The 21,495-nt window shown below is 43.2% G+C and overlaps 1 protein-coding gene across 2 annotated transcripts; it reads left to right on the top strand.

Moving 5' to 3' along the window:
* The first annotated feature begins 265 nt into the window (after positions 1–265).
* On the top strand, positions 266–20,339 carry Tango11 (transport and golgi organization 11). 2 transcript variants are annotated; one of them, XM_075689999.1, is made up of 4 exons: positions 266–355; positions 5,732–5,959; positions 9,770–10,019; positions 17,970–20,339. In XM_075689999.1, the coding sequence occupies exons 2-4, from the start codon at positions 5,734–5,736 to the stop codon at positions 18,172–18,174; spliced, it is 681 nt and encodes a 226-aa protein (XP_075546114.1). In that variant the 5' UTR covers positions 266–355; positions 5,732–5,733; the 3' UTR covers positions 18,175–20,339. The 2 variants fall into 2 exon arrangements, with proteins under 2 accessions (XP_075546114.1, XP_075546115.1); XM_075690000.1 differs by lacking the exon at positions 266–355 and adding an exon at positions 964–1,083.
* Positions 20,340–21,495: the final 1,156 nt, after the last annotated feature.

Below are 21,495 nucleotides of genomic sequence, written 5' to 3'. Positions count from 1 at the left end.
CAAGCAGCGAATATTAGAATCGGTGCAAGAGTTGCGCTTTGCATCTGACGCTTGTGCATTACTCGCTGATTCTCCAAGAATAAACCAAATATAACTCCTAGCATGCCAATCATGACCTGCAAATTGCTCACGTAAATGTGGGAGTCATTCAGCAGATTTTGACCACACTGTTTTTCATGCCATGTATATTTCACGGGGGAAGGCGAAAAAAAAAAAAACTGTGACTGGGGCTTATGTTGGCTGTAAATCATAGAAGCCATATCAAAGCCAATCCAGTGAACTTTTTTTCTTGCTTTTTGCCGTATTTTTTTCCTTTTCATCGTGTGCGGATGTGATCAAACGCACCGGCCACAAGGTGAGGCACTCTTTACATTAAAATGAGTTCCTTACAGATAATTAAAATGCTGTGCATTCTTTGAGGGCGACTACGCGTCAGATCGTGCTGTCTAAGCAGTCGCATCGTAGCGAGGCCCGTTTGCAGGCGTCTCACCCTTTCGAACTTGAAACCCGTCTCCAAGTGCTTTTCATTGATTACGCGCGAAGTCTTTTACCTGTCGTGCAAGGCTGTCTAGCCGTCGTTTTTAAAAAATCGTTTTCGTTGATGTGGTCTTGAAGTAAGAGCGCATTAAAGAACATGGCAAATTCTACTTGTTTGGCCCGTTCATCTGCATTTCGATGCCCGCCTGCCGAGCAAGAGCTCTGCACCGACGTTTCGACATCAACAAAAACGATCAACCTCAACTTGATTTCATGCCGCGTGTGCTGTTTCCTTAGAAAGTACAATTCTTCGGCACCAATTCTTCAGCACCACTTCACTGAAAAACTACTCGCGTATTTCCTTTTAGCAAGCAACAGCGTGCAGTCTTATCGGTCGCTATGCGTCAGCTGAGAGCAAGGAACGGCATGACCTTTGATGCTTCATTGTGAACAGCGCGCAAAACCTACCTGTATGTCGGCTTACTAGCTTTCCTGGCTTAAGCAGCATGCCTTTGCCGAACTAACAGTGGAGTGCATATAAAAAAATAGAAAGGAAAACATTTTTTTTGCCAAGAAATCTGGCGGCGCAGCGCCTACATCGACTTCGTGAGTAACCGAAGAATGAATAACACGTTTTGCATGCACATGTTCAAGGCAGTGGCATTCGTAACGTGCAGGATAATTCATCTGAATAAGTTGAGCATTTGCTATGTGTTTTCAATATCAGCAGCTAAGTGGAACAGTTGTCGCGTTTACTTCCACATATTCATGGGGACAGGGGGTGAGGCAATATAACGAGACGTCGTGCGTGACGTACCAAAGCAAACTGAGCACCTTGTGGAGACGTCCATTTTTGTGTTCTTCAAAGACACCGATTCTCTAAGACTTTATAGCTTCCTCGGCGGCTTTTCTGTTGCAGAAGTACTGTACGTTATCATATGTCACTTTGCGGATGTCTTCTAATGTTTGTTGGCTGATAGTAACACAAGTAACTGCTGCAGCCATTGAGGCACTGTGCAGCAGATTCATAATCATCCTGATCTCTGCATAGAAAAACAGCAGAGTGCTTGCTTTCACATTTTGCATTGATATCACATGTTGCGTGAGATCAGTGGTCTACAATGAATTATAGCTGTAGTCTACACCAATTCTACAGCCGTAATTAACGTATGTGCTTTTTAGGAAGGGCCAAACCACATAGCAGTCAGTAGCAAAATACATATGTGTATATTATTCAATCTGAATGTGGAGGTATCGCTCTCACAGTAATTATTTAACTTATTTGATGCAAGGCACCAAGTAGTGTAAGTACTGCTGTCATTCTGGGTCGCCAAGAAAATGAATATTTAAGGAGAGTTATACTTTCCGAGTGAAATTTGCAGTGTTGAGCATATGTTTGATGTCAAGTGATACTAAATGGACCACACCCTTCCATCCTGTGAAAATTAAATCCCTTTTTGTTGGACTATTGAGCTCAACTGAATTGGCGGAGCAACCGCAAAACAGCACAGCTGCAATGCCAGCTGCACATTGTAACGTGGAGGGGAGGGGGGATGTGCAACAATGTCTGTCGGCACTCCAGTTTCACTGCATCCTGGCAGGCATAGCCTTTAGTGTTGTTCTCCCAAGTCCACGTGCGAAGCACTAGACATGCATAGTTGCTTTCGCCCGCCTTGCTTTTGTAAATGCTTGAGTGGCCAGACAATGTTGGCGGCCATATGGCACCATTATAAATGCTATTTTACTGTAAGCTCTTCTCTGCAACTGCCTTCACAGTACACGTGTTCCTTCCTGCTTTTTGTTCCCAAAGACAGCAAATGTGGTGACATTTGAATTTATCCGTCATTCTTTATCACTGTGTTGCTTTACCACCTGCTTGACTCTGCCACCACTTCTAGAGGCGAGTTCTGCATAGTCGCTTACATTTGGTGTCCTTTGCACTTCATTAAAACTTCTTTCGGGGCGAGTTGGTGCATACTTGATTTGAAAATTACAACAGCGCTAACACACGCAACCACAAATGAACAAGGACGAGACACAAGCGCTGTGTCTCGTCCTTGTTCCTTTGTTGTTGCATGTGTTAGCACTGTTATAATTTTCAAATCAAGTCCTTTGTACAACAATAGAACAAATCAGATAGGGTTCAGACTTCTTTTTTTTTTTCCCTCATAAATGTGTCTGAAGCTCAGGTCAGCATCATGGGTGATTCCATCTATGTTATTTTTCCTAGGCAAGAAGTGCATAGCAAAAATAGTGCAGTACGAAAATTCTGCTTTAGTTTATCAACAGTCTTTATCACATTTCTGCCAAATTATCCATGGGATGTTTGCAGAATAAATAAAATGCCAGTTGGACAAATACACTGCCAACTGATTTTTGGTGCCTTAATAGTATGATGCATTAAACTAGTGTTGAGTAACATATTTCGTCAGATTTATCTAGGCATGTCTTCACTCCTGCACAGAGCTAAACAAGTATGAGCATGCTAAAAGTAAAATTGTTGTGCAAAGTATGGATAGCTGGGCTAGTTGGTTATGATTAGTATTATGAAACATCGTTCCAGCGCACAATTGAACATGGACGAGAAGAGACCGGCGTTCGTGTTGTCTTTCTCTTCTCGTCCATGTTCAATTGTGTGCTGGAACGATGTTTCATATTGTTGTGCAAATATCAGTCACCTAAATCAGTTTCAGAATAACTCTGTACTCTTTCTTAGCTAGCAAGCATTCAAAACAATGTGATGCGTACATTAGCAAGCAAACTACTAGGGTAGGTGTCTGTCTGTCCCTTTCTCTGTGTGTGTGTGTGTGTGTGCATGTGTGTGCGTGTGTGTAGGTGGGTGGGTGGGTAGGTGGGTGGGTGGGTGTGCGCGCGCATGTGTGTGTGTGCATGTTTTAGGGTGCTGGTTCGTTTCAAAGCTACAATTTGTCCTAGACTGTTTAGTTTTGCCAGCATTGCCATTGTAATGAGTTTGTCATTAGTAGAGACCGAATTTTTAAGCACTAAACATGTATGTTTTAGGCACATAAATCAGGCACCTAGCTTGATAGGGGCAAAATAGGCACTATAATTTGCTTGCGAACCCCATCTGTTTTGTCTATTGAATGTGTGTAACCCATTTTCATGGTAAGGAAGCTGTCTTGGCATTCACTTTTGAAGTATGGAACGCAGCAACTAATTGTGCTAGCCATTGCTTCACAGGGCATTGAACATAAAAATATGCCAGGAAAGCTGCTACGTGCTTCACCGAAACTGAAAGCCATGCCTAAAGGAATAAATTCGGCAAAGGTGCCAATAAGAAAAGAAGCATGCAATAATGTATGTTTACAAATCCTTGCAAAATTTAAAAACAGTGATCATTACATATAGGGTTTGGAGTTCAATATCGTGCCTCTTCGCACACAGAATAAGCTTGTAGGCTGAACACAAGCGCTCAACATTGGCCAAGGCGAATAGGGCATTTTTGTATTTCCATATATTTGACAGATTCATGCACTCTGGGATCTTTCAATGTTCTCCTGTAACAACCTCGTAGATTCCTTTGAGCGGGAAAGAAATCCATGTCATGTGTCTAAGACAGACTGTACCTTTGCACAAATTTTTTTCTACAGCTTCTGCCACACACATGAGATACATTAAAGTTGTGTGTTATGGTGCAATAGCTGTGTGACAACTCGTGAACTATTCATAGAAACTCTTCCTTAAGCGCTTTTTGTATATCTCTATGGCTGGACGCTTCACAAAGTGTTTTGCTTTTGATCACATGTTGGAGCACATGAGTATGTATCCTCTACGTACACTTATTTAAATAAAAAGAGCAGGGGAGGGGGTAGTGATGGCAGCACTTAATGCAGATGGGCATAGTTGGTTGCTCATTTATTTCAGAGATTAGATGAGCCACCATCGGCTGCAGTGTTTGCACAACCACAAAAGGAGCAGAGCTGGCGAAAAAGCAGACCACATAACTGCAATTGAGGATACCTCCGGCAGACCTTGCCCTGCTTCTGCCTAATACTTGCAACGCAATAATCTACAGTCAGCAGTCTTTCCAAGCTACGATCTATAGTACACCATTCTCAAAGCATTGCGCCTTTCTCTCTCTTGAACTCCTGCCTCCATTGAGTTTCCTCTGCCAAGGAGGGAAACATTTGGTGGCCTTTTCCTCTGGCATCGCTAAACAGTGTCAGGCAGATTGTGCTGATATTGAACGTGAACAGTGCTAAATTACAAACTGTTGCTAACGTGTAGTTTTGCAATTGGTGTGATCACACAAGTTCAGCATGTAGGCTTGCTGGCTGTGGGCCAGCCAAGCCGAACCAACCAAATTTTATATTTATTTCCCTGCATTTAATTATTTGTTATATCCATGTTCATTATATTGAGGTGCGACTGTACTGATCATATGTGTTTCTTGATTGCGATCTCAGTGCATAGGCATTCTTTACATTCCCTTGCCCATTGTAACGCCTCTAATATTAGGCGCACAACATCATGGCAGCCAAAATTTGTAGTCCTGGCAAGCTATATGTTTGGGCAAGTTAATAAGGCATGGCATTTTGTAACTGGATGGAATTAGATTAAGTTGGTGATTCATGGCACTGCGTAGTGCTGCAGTCCTGAGCCTCTACAATGAGTAGTTCCCCGTTTAGGAACATTTGAAGGACACATTTGTCTACTGAGTACTTTGAGCATTTTTCGCACCTACCATGCACAGATATCTAAGGGAACACTGAAGAGAAAAAGAAAAGCTAAGTTGAGCTGTAATGATAAATTGCCCTTTTACAATAAGCCACTCTTACTGCAAGAGGGGGCTTGATAAGCCAGAAAAGACGGAAATGTGAAAGACTGGTGGCAGCAGCTGCCTTGAAAATACCGCACCAGCTTGCTGTTGACATCACGGGTTTTGACAGCATCTGCTCGGGCCTAATTAATTTCCAATCGGTAAAAATGAACTCCATTGTATTCCGAAGGAGCCAAAGACTGAACTTAGCTAGTTTCATGAGCGTTCAATGAGCCACTACTGTTAAAATGCGTAAAAATACTTCGAAATCTGTGACGTCACACTGACATGCCGGCACTGGGATTTCGGTGCGAAATTTTAACTTCCTCCTTCGTTTTCTCTTCTAATAATCTACCTGTTACCGTGAAATTAATGGAAACCATAATTTTAACGAATGCTTTGTCAGTCTAAACTGGTGTAGCTTTACACTGTTGTTCGTAATTTAACATTTTGTCATCACTCTTGTCTTGACAGTCATGTCGAGCAACCCGAGCCCAGCCCACCAGCGGTTCTCGGGGGACTACGACGCCTTCTATGATCCTGACTTTACAGCAGAAATTAGTAACAAGATGCGTGTCCCACATCACATTAGTGTCGTTGACCGGGACGACTACGAGAAGGACATCGATACACTGCTCGGCAGGGACAAAATCAACGAGCAGGCACTGGCCATGCATGTGCCTGACCGGATCCTTGTGCGAGGTGGGTGGTGTCAACTCCACGGACAGTTTAATACAGCGGGCACTGGAGTTTTATGTCAGCTTAAGCTTTGCTGCTAGATTACACTTATAAAATCACAAATGCTTGCATTTGCGGAACGAGGTTCACGGTGTTGACATACAAGGAAAAATAACTGGTTGACAATGCTATTTTTTTTTCACAATGGAGAACTCAAATTTCGGAAAGCCAGGAATGTATTGGGGTCACAGGTTCTGTGGCTTTGTGCAAAAGAAACTGAAAAATAAATTTATCCTCTACTAATGGGTTCTTTTTCTTGTGGTAGTTTACTTTCTACAATGTAAGTACCAAAAGAAAAATGACCATAAGGAAAAACTTGCATGTGAGTTTTGGCACACATACCACCTGGTGTTCGAATGTGAGCAGAATTGATATCATAGCAAAGTTCTTAAAGGGGCGATGGCCTAGTCACCCAACTACTGTTCTCAGTTTATTATTCTAACTGAGACTAGAGGGGCCAGTGTAGTTATACACACACAAAAAAACTGCTCTCAATGCATATTTTAGCCCAAAATTTTAACTTGAAATCACTGCCTCTAAGTCCCTCCCACCAACAGTGACTGCCATTTTGGCATGGCTTGTGTAATGTTGAAAAGTGAGGGGCCCCTGTTGTGTTGTCTGCTCTGTAACATCCCAAAAATATGGATGCGTCTTGCCGTACTCTCCTTGTTACACATGCTGTGGCACGCAACAGCATGGCAAGAGCATCGCTGTTGCCGTGGAGGACAGAAAGAACCTGGGATGGAGAGTCACTAGAAGATCTTGGGAGCCCATTTGCTAAAGAGAAAAAAAAAGGAAAGAGATCACGGGGGAATCCCCGAAGCATGTGATGATTGCAAGCAGTAATTTCTAGTCTCCTCGAGTGGCTGCGTTGTATCTGTTGTATGCTTGTCTTCCGCACCTCACAGAAGTTGTGTGGCATGGCTAATCATTTGGATGACCTGGAGCTATTATTGCTGTTGTAGGCTCATACTGGTAGACCTTGCAGGTTCACATGGGTAGAATGCATGTCCACTGTTCCTAAAAGTGCGGACAGCACTGCAAGATGGCACATCACTGCTGCAACACTTCAATCACCCTGTTTATTTTAATGCATTAGCATTGTTAAGGTATTTCGGGCACTTTCTGGGGCTATCTGTCTGTCTGTCCATCCGTCTGTCTATCTTTATTTGTTTGTTTAAAAACATTCTCCCACCTACCTGGGTCACTGGGTAGCCCATGGTTGAATGGGTAGCGCATCAAGCGTCTGTGCTGAGGGAGCAGAGTTCAAAACCAACCATTGGACCAACTTGGGTCATTGAGTATGTGGCAACATGTGCATGCATGCCTCTCTTCAACAAAGCTCTTTAATGCTGACATGGGTCACTGTAGATGTGGAACTAGGTAGGCACTGCTGTTCAAAGAAACTGTTTGACGCCGACATGGAGCACAGGATATTTGCCACTTGGTCTGCACTTGCCTTCAATGGGCCTCTCTGATACCAGCATGGCTCACTGTGTATCTGCCAGTAGGTGTAAACCACTCTTCAATGAACGTCTTTGATGCCTATTTGGAAAACCAGGTATCTGCCACTGGGAATGAGCCACTCCACAATGACGGAACAGATCCCTTAAGTTTATCCAATACTGAGCAGAATCAAACCCACGTCACAAATGTTCCTCAAGGACAGTAACCCGACACATTAGCAGGCTGCTTAACAAATGCACAGACTATGTGCCACTTTTCAATGAATGTCTTTCACGCCAACACTTTAGTGAGCTGCACCACGAATGCACTGGGTATGTGCTGCTCTTCAATGAACATCTTGCCAACTGGGGTCTAAGTGTGCGGCAAGCAAGGCAATAGTTCTCAGCATTTGCAGGCACCTGTGCCCCACACTTCTAGTCACAGAGACATTGCATGGACTTCTCGACAGTGCTACTATAGTTGGGTGCAACTTTAGAAAAAAAAGGGGTGTTTACTCCTCCACGGCGGGTGCACATGAGCCTCCACCAATGGACGCACACTCTAGACATGTCACGAGCCAGACGGCCGGTGACCCCACCGATGGAGAAGATGGCCGCCCGTGCTCTGAACTGGCCAGAAGCGTGTGAGTCATGTGCGTCTGCCCCTCATCACAGTGAATTCCCAAACTGTTTGCGGTCATCTATCGTGCCAGAAATATTATTGCAAGCTTACGATGCACCATTTGTGCCACGTGAATTTATTCTAAGCCATGGTCCGGTATCGGAAGATTGCAGCGAGCATCGCTGATGCTACGCAAACTGGCGAGCCTGCAGGCTTGCAAAAGAAAAAAAAATAGAAGAAAGGAAATAAAGAAACCTATTACATTCTTGAAAATAAGTTTGTGAAAACACAAAACCAAAAAATATATATTAGTCTTATGCTATTTAAAATCAAGAGTATTTATTTAATATAATGAATGCAGAATTTTTGTTCCTTTCCTGCCTTGATCGTCTTTTTGCCCCAGGTTTGCAATGGTTTCAATAAATGCAGTGTTTTTTTGTTTTCAAGTACTTAGCAAATAGCAACCCACGCATTTTGAGCTCGGAAAAGGAGCATTAAATGTGCCGTGTACATGTAAACCAGGGCAAAATTCATGCAAAGCTGCTTTTTTATTTATTTATTTATTTATTTATTTTTTTTTTGACTCTTGCAATGAAGCAAAAAAGCAGACGACGCACAGCATTGTAGAAGGCATGGGATTTTTTTTTCGCGATCCAGCATGTGCTGTAGCATTCCAATCACCAAGAGCTCTCAAAATACAAACGTCTTTATTTATACCAAAAATTATGCGTTTTAGAAGCATGGTCTCTTGAGTGGGACTCTTTTAGTCGAGGAGGCAATCGGCTGTCACGCTTCAGTCATCTGGGCGGGGCCTCCCTATTTTTCTAAAGTTGTACCCGACTATAGGTAGATGACACAGTGTGTTGAGAAAGAAGCGCTAGAGAGGAAGCCAGTTGCTGTATAATTTGTTTCTCAGCATTCACATGCACCGGCGCACCATGCATTTTGGAGGCCATGCGCAGGCTTCGCAGCGACAGCACTAGATGGCCCTGAGTGTTCATAGGGAAGCGCAAGAAAGCAATCCCACTGCAGTACACGCCTCATACATAACTTGTTTCAATGGAGGAAATATGTTGGTTTGTTAACTGGTTCAGTGCTAATGCATTACCATCGACTGTCATCATGAGATGGGTCCTGCCGCAATATCTTTAAACTTCAAAAAGTTTACAGCAAGTTCCTATAAATAATTATATACAATCAATTAGGCCAGGGCTCTAGGGTCAGTTGACATAAATATAAATGCTGCTTTGAGGGGTTTTGCGCAATGCATGCTGCAAATGAGATGGCAAAGTTGCATGGTGTGCACGCTATATACGTAAGTAAAAAATCAGCTTATAGCGAGAAAATCAGGATCCTGTATGATATAAATTTGGGGCATTTATAAGCATTTATTCTTTAACAGCAGATTACAAGTGTAGCATTATTCCACTACATATTTGAGCTGTGTAGTTAAGGCCACTTATAAAGTTGTGGTAGTTGGTAGGAACCCCTTGAACATACAGTAGTATCAAAAACTGCGAAGATCTGGGGTCGTCCTCAGTGTTACAACGAATATTTGTGTTGAGCTGAGTACATCCACAGCACATGAGACATTTACCGCTCTGCAGTGCAAGCACATATTGTGCCTTGCAGAAATCACAAATGACATTATGCCAAAACACGATACCATGTGTATTAATTGGTCAACCACTCTTGCTGTCCCACCAGGGGGCAACCAGCATATTGAGGGCAGGGACCCGGTGCCAGAGATGCGGCTCGAGAAGTCAATGGAACCCGAGCCAGAGCCCATTCTGATGTCAACACCGCCACGCACCCTGACCCTCGATATGCATGCCTACCCAGCTGTCGACGCAGAGGATGAGGCAGGGGACAATGCCAAGTCCTCGCTCAGGGTTCGCCGCAAGACGACCCTGAGCAAGCTGCACAATGGCGACATCAGTCTCTTCAACAACAGCGGGTAAGCAAGCACAACACAAACAACTGTCACATCTGTGCCACTACATTCAATTGCCATGCACAGGAGTTCCCAAGATTGTGCACTAAGAATAATTTTCAAAGCACAATGAAGGTGCTGTGTCCAGTAAAGGATGCAACACATGCACTGACCCACAGCTGAAAGTGTTATTTATTAGAGATGCGTGAATAGCTTTTTGTTGCATATTGGTTGTTTTGCTGGCAACTGTCTGCTGTTATTAAAAAGGGAGTATTCGAGGCAAAATGACAATTCTTAGTGGCTTTAAAGATTTATAGCAGTGGCAGGCGTCAGAGACTGGGATAATTGCCAATAATTAATGATCCCAAATTGCCTTTCTATTTACGAACTTTAGCACATATGTTGCATAAAATTTGTTTAGTACTCAAGGCATGTCCTGTTACCAAGTGGGTATCCCAAGACTAGCTCCAGCTTCAAGATGATTATCATCCTCATCAGCCTGTCTTATGTCTACCGTAGGGCAAAGGCCTCTGCCAGAGATCTCCGTGTACCCCGGTGTTGTGCCAGCCAACTCCATCCACTGCCTGACAGATTCTCTTATCTCATCATGCTACATAATTCTCTGCCATTTTTTACTATGCTTCCCTTTTCTCGGCACTCCTTTTGTTATTCTAATTGACCACCAAGTATGTGCTACATGCATTGCATGATCTGCTCAGCACCACTTCATCTTAATCACAACCACAGGTCAACAGAATAAGTGAACATTCATTCATACTCGTTCAATGTTTCTAATGGCTCTGTGTCCACTCACATAAACATTCACACTGGTCAGCAAATTACACTCATGAGCCTTTCTCACTGCGGGTCAGGAAGCTTGGCGAAAAAACGGGTGTCTCAGTCTTCGAACATTGCCCAGTGGCTCCAGCGAAGCTGTTACCACCATGGCAGTGGCAACTTGTGTAATGTGACACATGCTTTGCAGAAGTCGCAATGCATGCTCCTGAGACGCACATTCATATGCACTTCTGAGGACTTCAGGCAAAATACTATTGTCTTAAATTTGATACCGATTCGTCAGAGTCGCGTATCGGTGTTTCTTATGCTGCAGTCAGTCCAGTGATGTTTTGGTCCGAGAAACAAGTGTCATCATGGCTGTGGCCTATGCCCTGTTGTCGGTTCCAAGGCACATCAAGTAATTAAAACTAAAAAATCTGATCTCTGCTCAGTTTGTGTAGTATGTATGCATCTCAACAATGCACCATAACATGCTGGGTGCCTGACCATAGAAGCATCAAGGGTAAAATCCTTGCTGAACATATCGCCACGTCTACAACAATAAAACCTAGCAATTGTTCTGTGGCAGTCCCTGCCATAGATTTGAAGTATTTCAGATACTAGAAACTGGGGTGCTATTGTCAGTGTATATCCTCCTGAGACCCCGCTATGGGGATTTGTCCAATATATTGGACATTCAGATATGAGACAGTACTCATGTGACAAGGCTTTCATCCTCATAAAACCCCACTGTACAACTTATTGGACACCTGCTTGCGCCATCTATGCAGCATTGATGAAAATACATCGTTCAAATTCCCGCCGAAACAGTTCCACAATGGCGGCATTAAGCGGCGCGGCGTTTTACGGCAGCTGCCGGAGAAGTAAGCACTGTTTCTCGTATTTCTACCTGCTTTTGGGGCATATCTTTGATTTTATATTAAAGTTAATACAACAGCGTACGTGCAGAATACAAAATTTTAACTGTTTGCGCGCTTACCTTTTTTTACTCTTCCTTTGATTTCGCGTGTCCATTACGTTGGACGCTAGGACTCAACCCGGTTATTTTGACCGCGCTTTTGCGATGGCCTTGTTATGGACTGCAGGCGAGTACTGTTGGCGTTTAGCGGCTTGTGGACGAAATCGTGTCTTTTTTTTTCTTCGGGGGACCGGCCTCGCGTGTCTGATGAATTAAGCCAATAACGTTTCTTTTTTCAATCCATGGCTTGGACCCGCAAGACACCTACTGTCGCAGGTGGTCTCGTAAGGGAAAAACATATCAATATCCCTCTACCAGATATTGTTCACATGTACAACTTCAACATGGGCGGTGTTGACAAGGCAGACCGAATGATAAGTTACTACATGATAAAAGCAGGCGTCAACAAGTGGACAATCAGAGCCATCTTTCACCTCTTCGACATTGCCCTCAACAACTCCTGGGTGCAGAACACGCGCGACATACGCTCCCTAAAGAAGCAGCGGAAAGAAATACTCAGCTATATGCAGTTCCACCAATCTGTTGCTGAGACTCTCATGGCTCAAGGGAAAAAGCAGGATGAAACGGAGAGTGAGGACGAAGGTGAGTGGCATCCGCCATCAAAGCAGGTGCGGCTGTCTCCTCGAGAACCCCAAGAAAAGAGCACTACCCACTACTCAATACTGGCAGACACTGCAAACACTGCTCGTTGCAGACTACAGGGCTGCGACATGAAAACAAAGTTCTTTTGCACCAAATGTCGGCTCTTCTTCTGCATCACCAAGGACAAACAGGTGTTTTGAAATTGCCCACGGGAAGTGAACACAAGAGCAAATTTTTTTTTTAAGCAGAGGAATGCTCTTCTTATGTACTTTATTGACTACTTTGCCTTTTGAGTTATTAAAATATTTTTGCACACGAGTTTTGCGTAATATCTGCGGTACGTCATTACGTGCGCGCTGGGTGAAGAAAGACCGGGTAGCATCCCAGTGTCCAATATATTGGACATCGCGCTGAGCTGAAATTATCACGGCTATTGAAAAAACATTTAACACTTTTCATCTTCATAACCATACTGATTTATTCTGAAAGTTTGGGAAAAATCTGTGCACCCAAATGCATCCCGGGTCTCAGGAGGATATGGGACAATGAAAGTCCTAATAAACTCCGCGTTGCCAAGCTGCAGTTAGCATTTTATCCCTCCACAACAAAAACACAATGAACTGATCTCCTATTATGTCGACTCACGATAGGGCATACATATGGAACACATAATTTTTTGTTGACTGGTGGTGAAGCACCAACATTTGGTACATGTGGTGAGAGACTGACAGTCTTCCATGTTTTGGTCGAATTTCAGGAAGCAGAACCTCTGTGTAAAATATAGTACTTTGCTTTAACCTACAGAAATCACATTCCTCTTCAACTAGCGGTGTTCCATGGTACAGACCTGTTAGGGCGCAACTCTTAGGCGCTCGTTCCTGCGCTGAGCGTCGGCATGCCTCGTCCTCCCTTGGCATAACCGAGCAAATGAGCACAGCAAGCTATAAAAGAGCGACCGTGAAGAGCGGATGAAAGATGGCGAGAGCAAATAAGTGCAAGGAGGAAAGCAGAGGAGGAATGTGCAGCGAAAGCGTGAGAAGGAAAGTGGAGGAAGCCACCTTGAATTGGGAACAGATGGCACTCACGTTCGCTACAAAGTGGCAGTACTGGCCGTGTGGGAAGGGGAGGAAAAAAGAACCAGAAAGCTCAGCTTCACACATAGCGTTCGCTGCAAGCATATCCCGGTAAATACTACGGTTGCATAATCTGCAGTTGCTGGGAAAGCCAGTCAGTGCAGTGATTGGTGCATTGCCTCAATATATGGCGAAATGAAAACGTGTAGAGCTGTGCTCAAATTTTGCATTAGGAAGTATCATAATCATCTGTGATTTCTTTTAGACGAGTTGTAAGCTTTTTACATATTAATACATTGCAGGTTATCAGCCCAGGAGATCGTAGCACGTGCCTCCCAGCCCTTGCAGTTAAGGGTTGTGGTTAGGCAGTAATTTTACTAGCACCGACATCTTTTAGTGTATCACCCTCCAAAGCTTATCTTTTATGTTCATAGCACACCTCACGTGTCATTGTCATAGCTTTAATACATAAACAGTATATTTTACGCATTTTATAGCAAATATTTTTTAGGCCACTATACAGCCATTTTGTGTCTACCATTTGTCATTGAGCCCACCTTCAACTGCATTATACGATGTCTTGGTGCTCTTAGGCTGTCATTAGCCTTTGCGCCACAAAACCACATGATATCACCACCTTCAGCAAAGTGGTCATCTGTAGCATTGCAGAGCATGTTGGAAGTTAAATCAGCGCACATTGAGCACGCAGGGAATTAAATTTGCCTGAAGCACAGTGTCTGCTGCTTTTTCTTAGCCACCACGCGACAGAACGAGCAAAAGCAAGTTACGTCCACAAGTGTGGGTGCATAGTCTTGAAGGAATAATACTTGCTTTTGTGAACTAGTTTCGGTTTTAGTATGAGGAGTCGGAAGCTTCATGACTAGATATTGGAACTCCAGGCAAAATGCCTATTTTTTGCTTACAGCCTTATCGTGCCTATTTATTATATAAGCACATACTATGGGTTTAGAAACATTTCAATGGCACTTTTATTCTGCCTATAAATGTCTCTTTCAATGTTAGTGCCTATATCGGATTTTCAAAGTGTAAAAATATATTTTTCCCTGTTTTGTCCTCACTTTGTTTTATTTATAATGTTCTTTGGAACTTGGCTGAAGGCGGCCGATTATTACCACAAGCACTTTGCTAGTGTAAAGGCTGTTATTGAAAGCTTTGCAACCGATAAAAGCATCACTGTAAGAAGGGCTCAAACTGTGCTTTGCCACAATACACTTGAAGGTGACTTGGCGTACTTGTGCATTCACGTCACATTTTCAGCCGACATCATTGAGAAAGTTTATTACTTGGGTGCCACTGTGACCAGGAATGTGGGGCTCATTTTGTATGTTCATGAGACATTTGCCATCATCTTCAATGGACCTGTTACTGATAGAGTTCGTTTGAAACTTCAATCTATCTCAGACAAAAATCCCAGGTTTTTGGTACTTAAAGAACTCTCAAAGGTGCTGACTAGCAAACATTCAGCAATTCCAGAGGGCATTGGATCATCAAACGTTCCCAAGTACAGATATGTGCCACTAACTTTGGCCTATGTTGAGCATTTCTTTTCTGCATACAAATAAATAATCAGTGAATAAAGGCACAACATGAAACCCTGAAATCTTGAGATTTTTTGGTGCTTTTTTGGTGGTGTCTAGTCACACTAAATTTCACATAAATTATGTAGCCTAAGCAACTTACCTGATACTGTTTTGTTAACCCTTTGAGGGTCTATATTTTTTTGCCACATGCGACCACTTAGGGTCAATTTCTTTTTATTGCAGATTCCAATTCTTCTTAGCGATTTATTTGAAAAAAAATTTACTGTAATTTTTCTAGGGTGACCGTAAAGCGAGAAAAAGATATTTTGCATTGGTATATATCTACTCTTCATTCATGAATAACAATAATAAAGAAGGAAATAAATTTATAAGAATAAAACATTTGATGCATTGTTATAGTTCAAGGCTTTGAACATGCGCACACAAGAATATTTCGCAAGACTCAAATGTTCCTGCTCTTACACTAATATGTACATCCATAGCGTAATCGAACTGCATAGGTGCTGGCGTTCAAAAAAACTGTGCGGTTGTGTGCCCATCAAAGAAATAAAACGAGTGACAAACTTCTGCTAGTTTTCATCTTATCGCCAACTAGAGGCAATTAGTTTTCGCGAGTCTCAAAAAAAAAAAAAAAGCAATGGAAACATATGCATGGCGGTATCCTTCCTATGTGCATTCCTGTGAGCACTAAACAAGCGAGATACAAGCGGTCGCCTTTTGAGCGATTAGTAACGAGATAGCCATCTGTTATGCAAGCGCAAGAAGCCGAAACCGCCTGCGAAAACAAAACCCAAACTGCCACCCGCCCGCACGCGCGCCAGTGCGCAAGCGGTAGTATATAGACGCGCGGGAGCGAACTAGTGCTAAAACAAACTGTGTAACGAAAACCGAGAGAGAGAGGCATGCGAAAAAAATTCCCTGTATTTCCACATAGTGGCAGCACATGACAGAAAAGAAAAAGTTAGGGAATTGGCGCGCTTTTTAAACCTACAGCCGGCTACGTAAATATACTGCATCAACCATTTTTGGACTTGTTTGCAGCGCCGTATATTTACGTCATTGACCCTCAAAGGGTTAACAAAATAAAATTAATTTTACAAGCAGGGGTATAGTGGGCAGTGTTCCTTAAAAAATATTAATTTCTCCTCGGATGCACGGTGGAAGTTATTAATTGAGCCTACACATGCCTAAAGGACTGTATTTGCCGTCTGTTATATGCGTCTATTATATGCGTGGTATATAGGTGTGGCATTTTAGGAATCAACCTTCACACTTGCTAAGTGTCATCCTTCTACGTGCGGGAAGCATGTGGCAAAGTTTCTGCAACATTGAATATATGTGTCAGTACTCCTTTTACGACGAGCAAAACGAGAACAAGGTGACAGCGGGGGCTAAGGTTTCAACAAGTGGACTTGTCTTTTTCAGCACATTGAAAAAAAACAAGTGCACGTGTCGAAACGTTGGCTCCTGCTTTCTCCTTGTTCTCGTTTTACTCGTCATCTTGAATTTCCATCTCTCACATTCCCCTGCCCAGTACGCCTTTTAATAACATTTCCTGTATATCTTCTAAAGGGTTAGTTCAAAAGCTCTTGAACTGTTCCTAAAAGACGGAGTAGAAATTTTTCTTTCTTATGGATAAAAAGTGATCAAAATATGACCGTATCACTAAGGGCTCATTCACATTGGTAACTCGCAGAGATTGCGCAACTGAGTTGGTCACAAAGCCACCACTTGCAAGAGGTTGAAAAGCAGCTGTTTTGGGTCAATCGCTTGCTGCTCGATTTTTCAGTCACAGAACTCAAGCTGCAAAGCTACTGAACCAATCGGCAGTGAAGGAGCAGGACATCTGTGTACGTGGCAGTGGGCGGTGCGAGCAGACATGAGCGGCACCACTTGAGAGATTTCGGTGTGGCAACAGGCAGGTCCGCGCGACATCTGTCAATCGCCCGTGTGAATGCGCCCCAGCAGTCATGACCCGCTACTTAAGCGCAGGAAGGGGAAACAATTCAGTATTGATTTAGTTGAACAAGCAAACCCTGCAGGGAAGTAGAATTTTGTCATCTTAATTTGGCATCTTTGATTTTGCATCTTGATTGGGCATTTTGGCATCTTGATCAGTGATAACCTAAGAATGTAGGGTCATATACACTGTTGCTTAACTTGATGGGAATTTTTTATATTTGCACCGGTTAATTAAGTTCACTCATCTTCCCGACTTCGGGGCAATGCAAGCAGCTTTTAATATCACGGGAACTAGAGGACAGCTTCAGTTGGGTTTTATGGGAGGAGCTTGTAGTGAATTCTTTTGACACTGAGTATAGTGGACCATATGCACAAAACTGAAAAACTAAATGAAATCTACCATTTTCAAGTCTGCGAATGTTTCAGGTGAGGTACAATGACGATAACAGTCGTTGTTTTCAGTTATCTTGGTTCGTTGCACAGCCTAATGTGTAAGGAAGAAGCATACAATGTTTCATTGACAAACATTTATTCATGATGAAATTATCGGGCTTTGCATAACAGGACATTGCAAAAAATTGAGGTTCGAAGAAAACAAAATAAATAAAGCATTGAGATACCATGCAGAAATGTTCAGTTCGAACATTCCATTCTGATGAGCAATACACAGCTGGCAGTTCAAAAATTGCCTATAGCGTTTGAACAGAAGCAGGTAGTAGTTCCGTTTTCTGGTACAATTTTTTTTTAACTCTAAGTTTGTGAGATGTCAGAGGCATCAAATGAACTTTTAAAGAAACAGACTACCAGAATTGATGATATGCCTTAATGGTGTTGACAGCGTTGACATCAGGTCCCTTTACATTCGCAAGCTCTCAGCTGTATTCTTAACATGCTTAGGCCTCCCTGGACAGTGTTCTCCATGCCTCGCACGTCAAGTCGAGTGAATTCGCATTTCACATGTGCGGCAGCCACAGTGTTTTTCGTGGAGTGCTGCATTTGAAATGGTGTATGTTCGCAGGTCAGTGCCAACGACCCCACCGGGCCCGCTGTGCGTGGAAGATGAGATGTCGATGTTGAAGAAGCAGATTCGCAACGTAAGCCGGCGCCTCATCATCATCGAGCAGGAGAACCAGCAACGACAGCAGCGCGAGATTGTCCTCTATTCAGTCGGCGTTCTCTACTTCCTCCTCAAGGGACTCATGTGGCTGGGTCGGCATTGGTGAAGAATGTATATCGGCCATGACCGACAGCATGGAGCTGGGCACCCAGTGCCGGCTCTCCAGTGCAAAATGCAAAAAAAATTCATTTTGAGCCAGGACCAGTGGCGAAATCTTCAAGCAAGACAGTAGCTTGAGGCACACTCTCCGCAGCACAGGAAATTAGCAACTGCCACAGGTTCTGCGAACCACCATGTGGAACTTTCGATGGAAAGCGTGCAGCCATGTTGCCCTTCACCAACCTCTACCACAGGGTGGTGTGAAAATCTAAGCTGCTGCGTATGGCACACCACATTCTCTTGATAGAAAGCTTGTCAATCAATGAAATTCTAATATACACTTCTTCCCGAACTTAATTAAGAAGTGAGAAACTGGCTTCGTACGCTGTTGGATGTCCTGCTTTAAATGTTAGCTTTGTTGGTTACTGCGTTGCTGTGGACCTTTTGCTGGTACATGCTATCCTTTTGTTCTCATTACACACCATGTTTCTAGTAGGAAAGATGTTAATGTGACTTCATAGACCAAAAGTAGCAGTGGCATGTTACCTAGTCAGCTTCCGTTATTTGCCGTTTGTTTTGTTGCACTCCCCTTCGGATTCTTGATTCCACGCCCTAATGCATTGATATGACACATTTTGATTTAAAGCGGGCAAGAAAGAAAAAATATTACAACAGTCTTTTTTATTGTTTTGTTAGTTACTCTGTTAAAAACTTCTTTTACTTGTTTGTAGATTATTTGCTCAGTACTTTTGGTCTCACTGTTATTTGCTGACCGGTGCAGGTCAACACGACAGCTGCACATGTTGAGCAGTATTTTCTGTTTAGTCATGAATTTGTCACTTTTGTTGAAATTCTTTTAAATCATGCTCAAGGAATGGGGAAGCCACTCAATAAATATAGGTATGTTATGGCTTTCACTTTACATGCATTCTGCACAATCCAGTGGTTAGGCTTGGTGGCGGTGCATGACAGGTGCGCTACAAGCCAGACATTCAGGTACCTGTATAGCTCTGCCATGCCTCTAGCTGTGCTATACATTGTCATGTCGGGCTGGCGCAATGGGGTCCTTGTATATAACACACATTTAACTGTTTCCCATCAAATAGGTTGGCAAGCATTATGGTATGCAATAGAGTGTTTACACCATGAGAAGAACACAACTGTTTCAATGTTTTCTTAGCCTCCTTCGCACATTGGATGTCTTGCAACATGCTAGTGGCAAGCCACCCCATCAAGCATGAGCATTTTGTCTGTAGAAGTGACCACACATTTCACAGCTGTTGTCTGAGCAAATTTACTAAGCTGTGTGCCTCTAGAGCTTGAACGAAGCTCATGATTTTGATTAAGGAGCCGGTATCCGAGTTGTAACTGGCCATAATGTGACGTATTGAACAGTCAGCCGAATATCCTTGGACCCATAGTGTAAGAATTGACTATGATGTGCAGAGAATGGTTTGTTAAAAATGACTTTGTTTCAAGCCCATGACTTACCATTATGTGGTATTGCCCAGGGCCTGTGCATATTTCGTCCACACTGTTGTGGCTCACATTCATGTTGAGAAAGTGTCGAATGCACACCATCTTTTCTTCTGCTCTCTCTCTCTCTTATCCTAAAGCTGAAGGCTGTGCTAGCTGTCTTTAAGGGAAACAGCAAATGGCCTTCAAATCGACCTTCTATGTGCAGTAGCTACTTGAATCGTCACACAAGAACTTTGAAGCTGAAAATGATTGTATTAAAAGGACAGTGGTGAAGGCACGTTAAAACGGTGCACAAGTTGCCAACAGCTTCATTTAATTTTGCTGCATGCCCGGCTTCATTGCAGCTTTCATGCTTCATTATGATGAGCACATTGACCATGAATGAATGAACTCAGCCTCCTTGATTGCCTAACTAGCTTCAGCCAGTGTTGGTAGCGTGTTATCATTGAGAGATGCTGGCTCTGATTTGGTGCAAGATGTGCACTTTCCCTTTCCCCCTCCCCCAACCGCTTGTGACTTTCCAGAAACAAAACTGTGGGTCATCGCAACGACCCATAGATTTTTGTTACTGCATAATAGTTGAGTGCTGTTGTACATTACTTCCCTCCCCACACATGAAGCCTGCTGGACAGATGCATTTGTCTCTTGTTTAAGAAGGTGTGGTGACCAATAAAGCTAGTGTATATTGCTGCACTGAATTTGGTGCTTCATCTCTAAAAATACTTTTGTTACTGCCTTTATTAACAGCAGTAGCTGTTGTGGATTCTTCCAGCTTTTGTATCCTCAAGCTACTCGTAGGCTGTGCCACCTCACATAATCTCCAATGTTGCTTCAGGTATCTGCATGGAGGTTGTCCAAATGTTTCCTGAACACTCTCAACAGTCACGATGCACTAATAGCAGCGGTAAAAAAGTCTCATGCAAGCAGCATGCCTTTTAGCCTAATAATGTTGTCACAGCATAGCCTGATCCTACATTTAATTCCTTAAGCAGTATCATGGCAGTGGTATTAACCCTTTGGGGTCCCACAGTCACCCAATTTATGCTCATTTCAGTTGGAAGTCATTTCGCGCATTCGGATGCCACGCCGACAAAGTGCTCGGGTAAACAAACACAGGCTAAACGATGTTTTCCAGAAAATTTACTTATTCCTGAGGCTATCACCAGTACTTGCGCATTGTGTGGTAGCTCACTGTGTGGTAGAGCTGGGTGGAGACCAGGATTTGCACTGCAGGTCTGTAGGGTCCTCATAGTTTCCGTCTTCTAAAATGCTCTCATTCGAAGACGTTTGCTGACTATCTTAAGGCAATATATATTCATCCACAGCAGTAAATCATTTTCTGATTCGCTCGACTTACTTGAATTTCATCCATAAACACACACGCTGAAAATGCCGTCGCCATGTTTGCATTTCATGCCACAAATCGTGCGAAAATTCTTTCAAGCATGAAGGAAGAAGTGCTGCCCTCATAGGGAGACATTGCAAAGTGCAGTTATCACTTGAAAAAAGTTCCCAAAAGCTGGTGCTTCCAACCCAAAAATAACTGGCAATTGCGAGCATGCATGTGTCAGGCGCTCCTCAACAACCGACCGGAACGAATATTACTGCGTGTCGGTTGGCGCTTAACGCACGACGACAGAGGGTTAATTCTAGAGGGGCACCAACGGGTGAGATAGCTAATGGTATGCAAAAGCAATTGTAACGGAATGTCCACCTTGTAAATGGTGATTATCCTACAGGGAACCAGAAGAGCATACCAACTATAGGTAGTTGGCACGTGACATCACAGATGCAGATTCTCACTATGCTAGTACCCAAGCATGGCAGCCGCAATGACATCAGTGAAAGA

The sequence above is a fragment of the Dermacentor variabilis genome, chromosome 4 (genome assembly GCF_050947875.1).
Source record: "Dermacentor variabilis isolate Ectoservices chromosome 4, ASM5094787v1, whole genome shotgun sequence".
NCBI lineage: Eukaryota > Metazoa > Arthropoda > Arachnida > Ixodida > Ixodidae > Dermacentor > Dermacentor variabilis.
The sequence above is the reverse complement of the archived record's forward strand: the minus strand, read 5'-3'. Positions and strand labels throughout refer to the sequence as shown.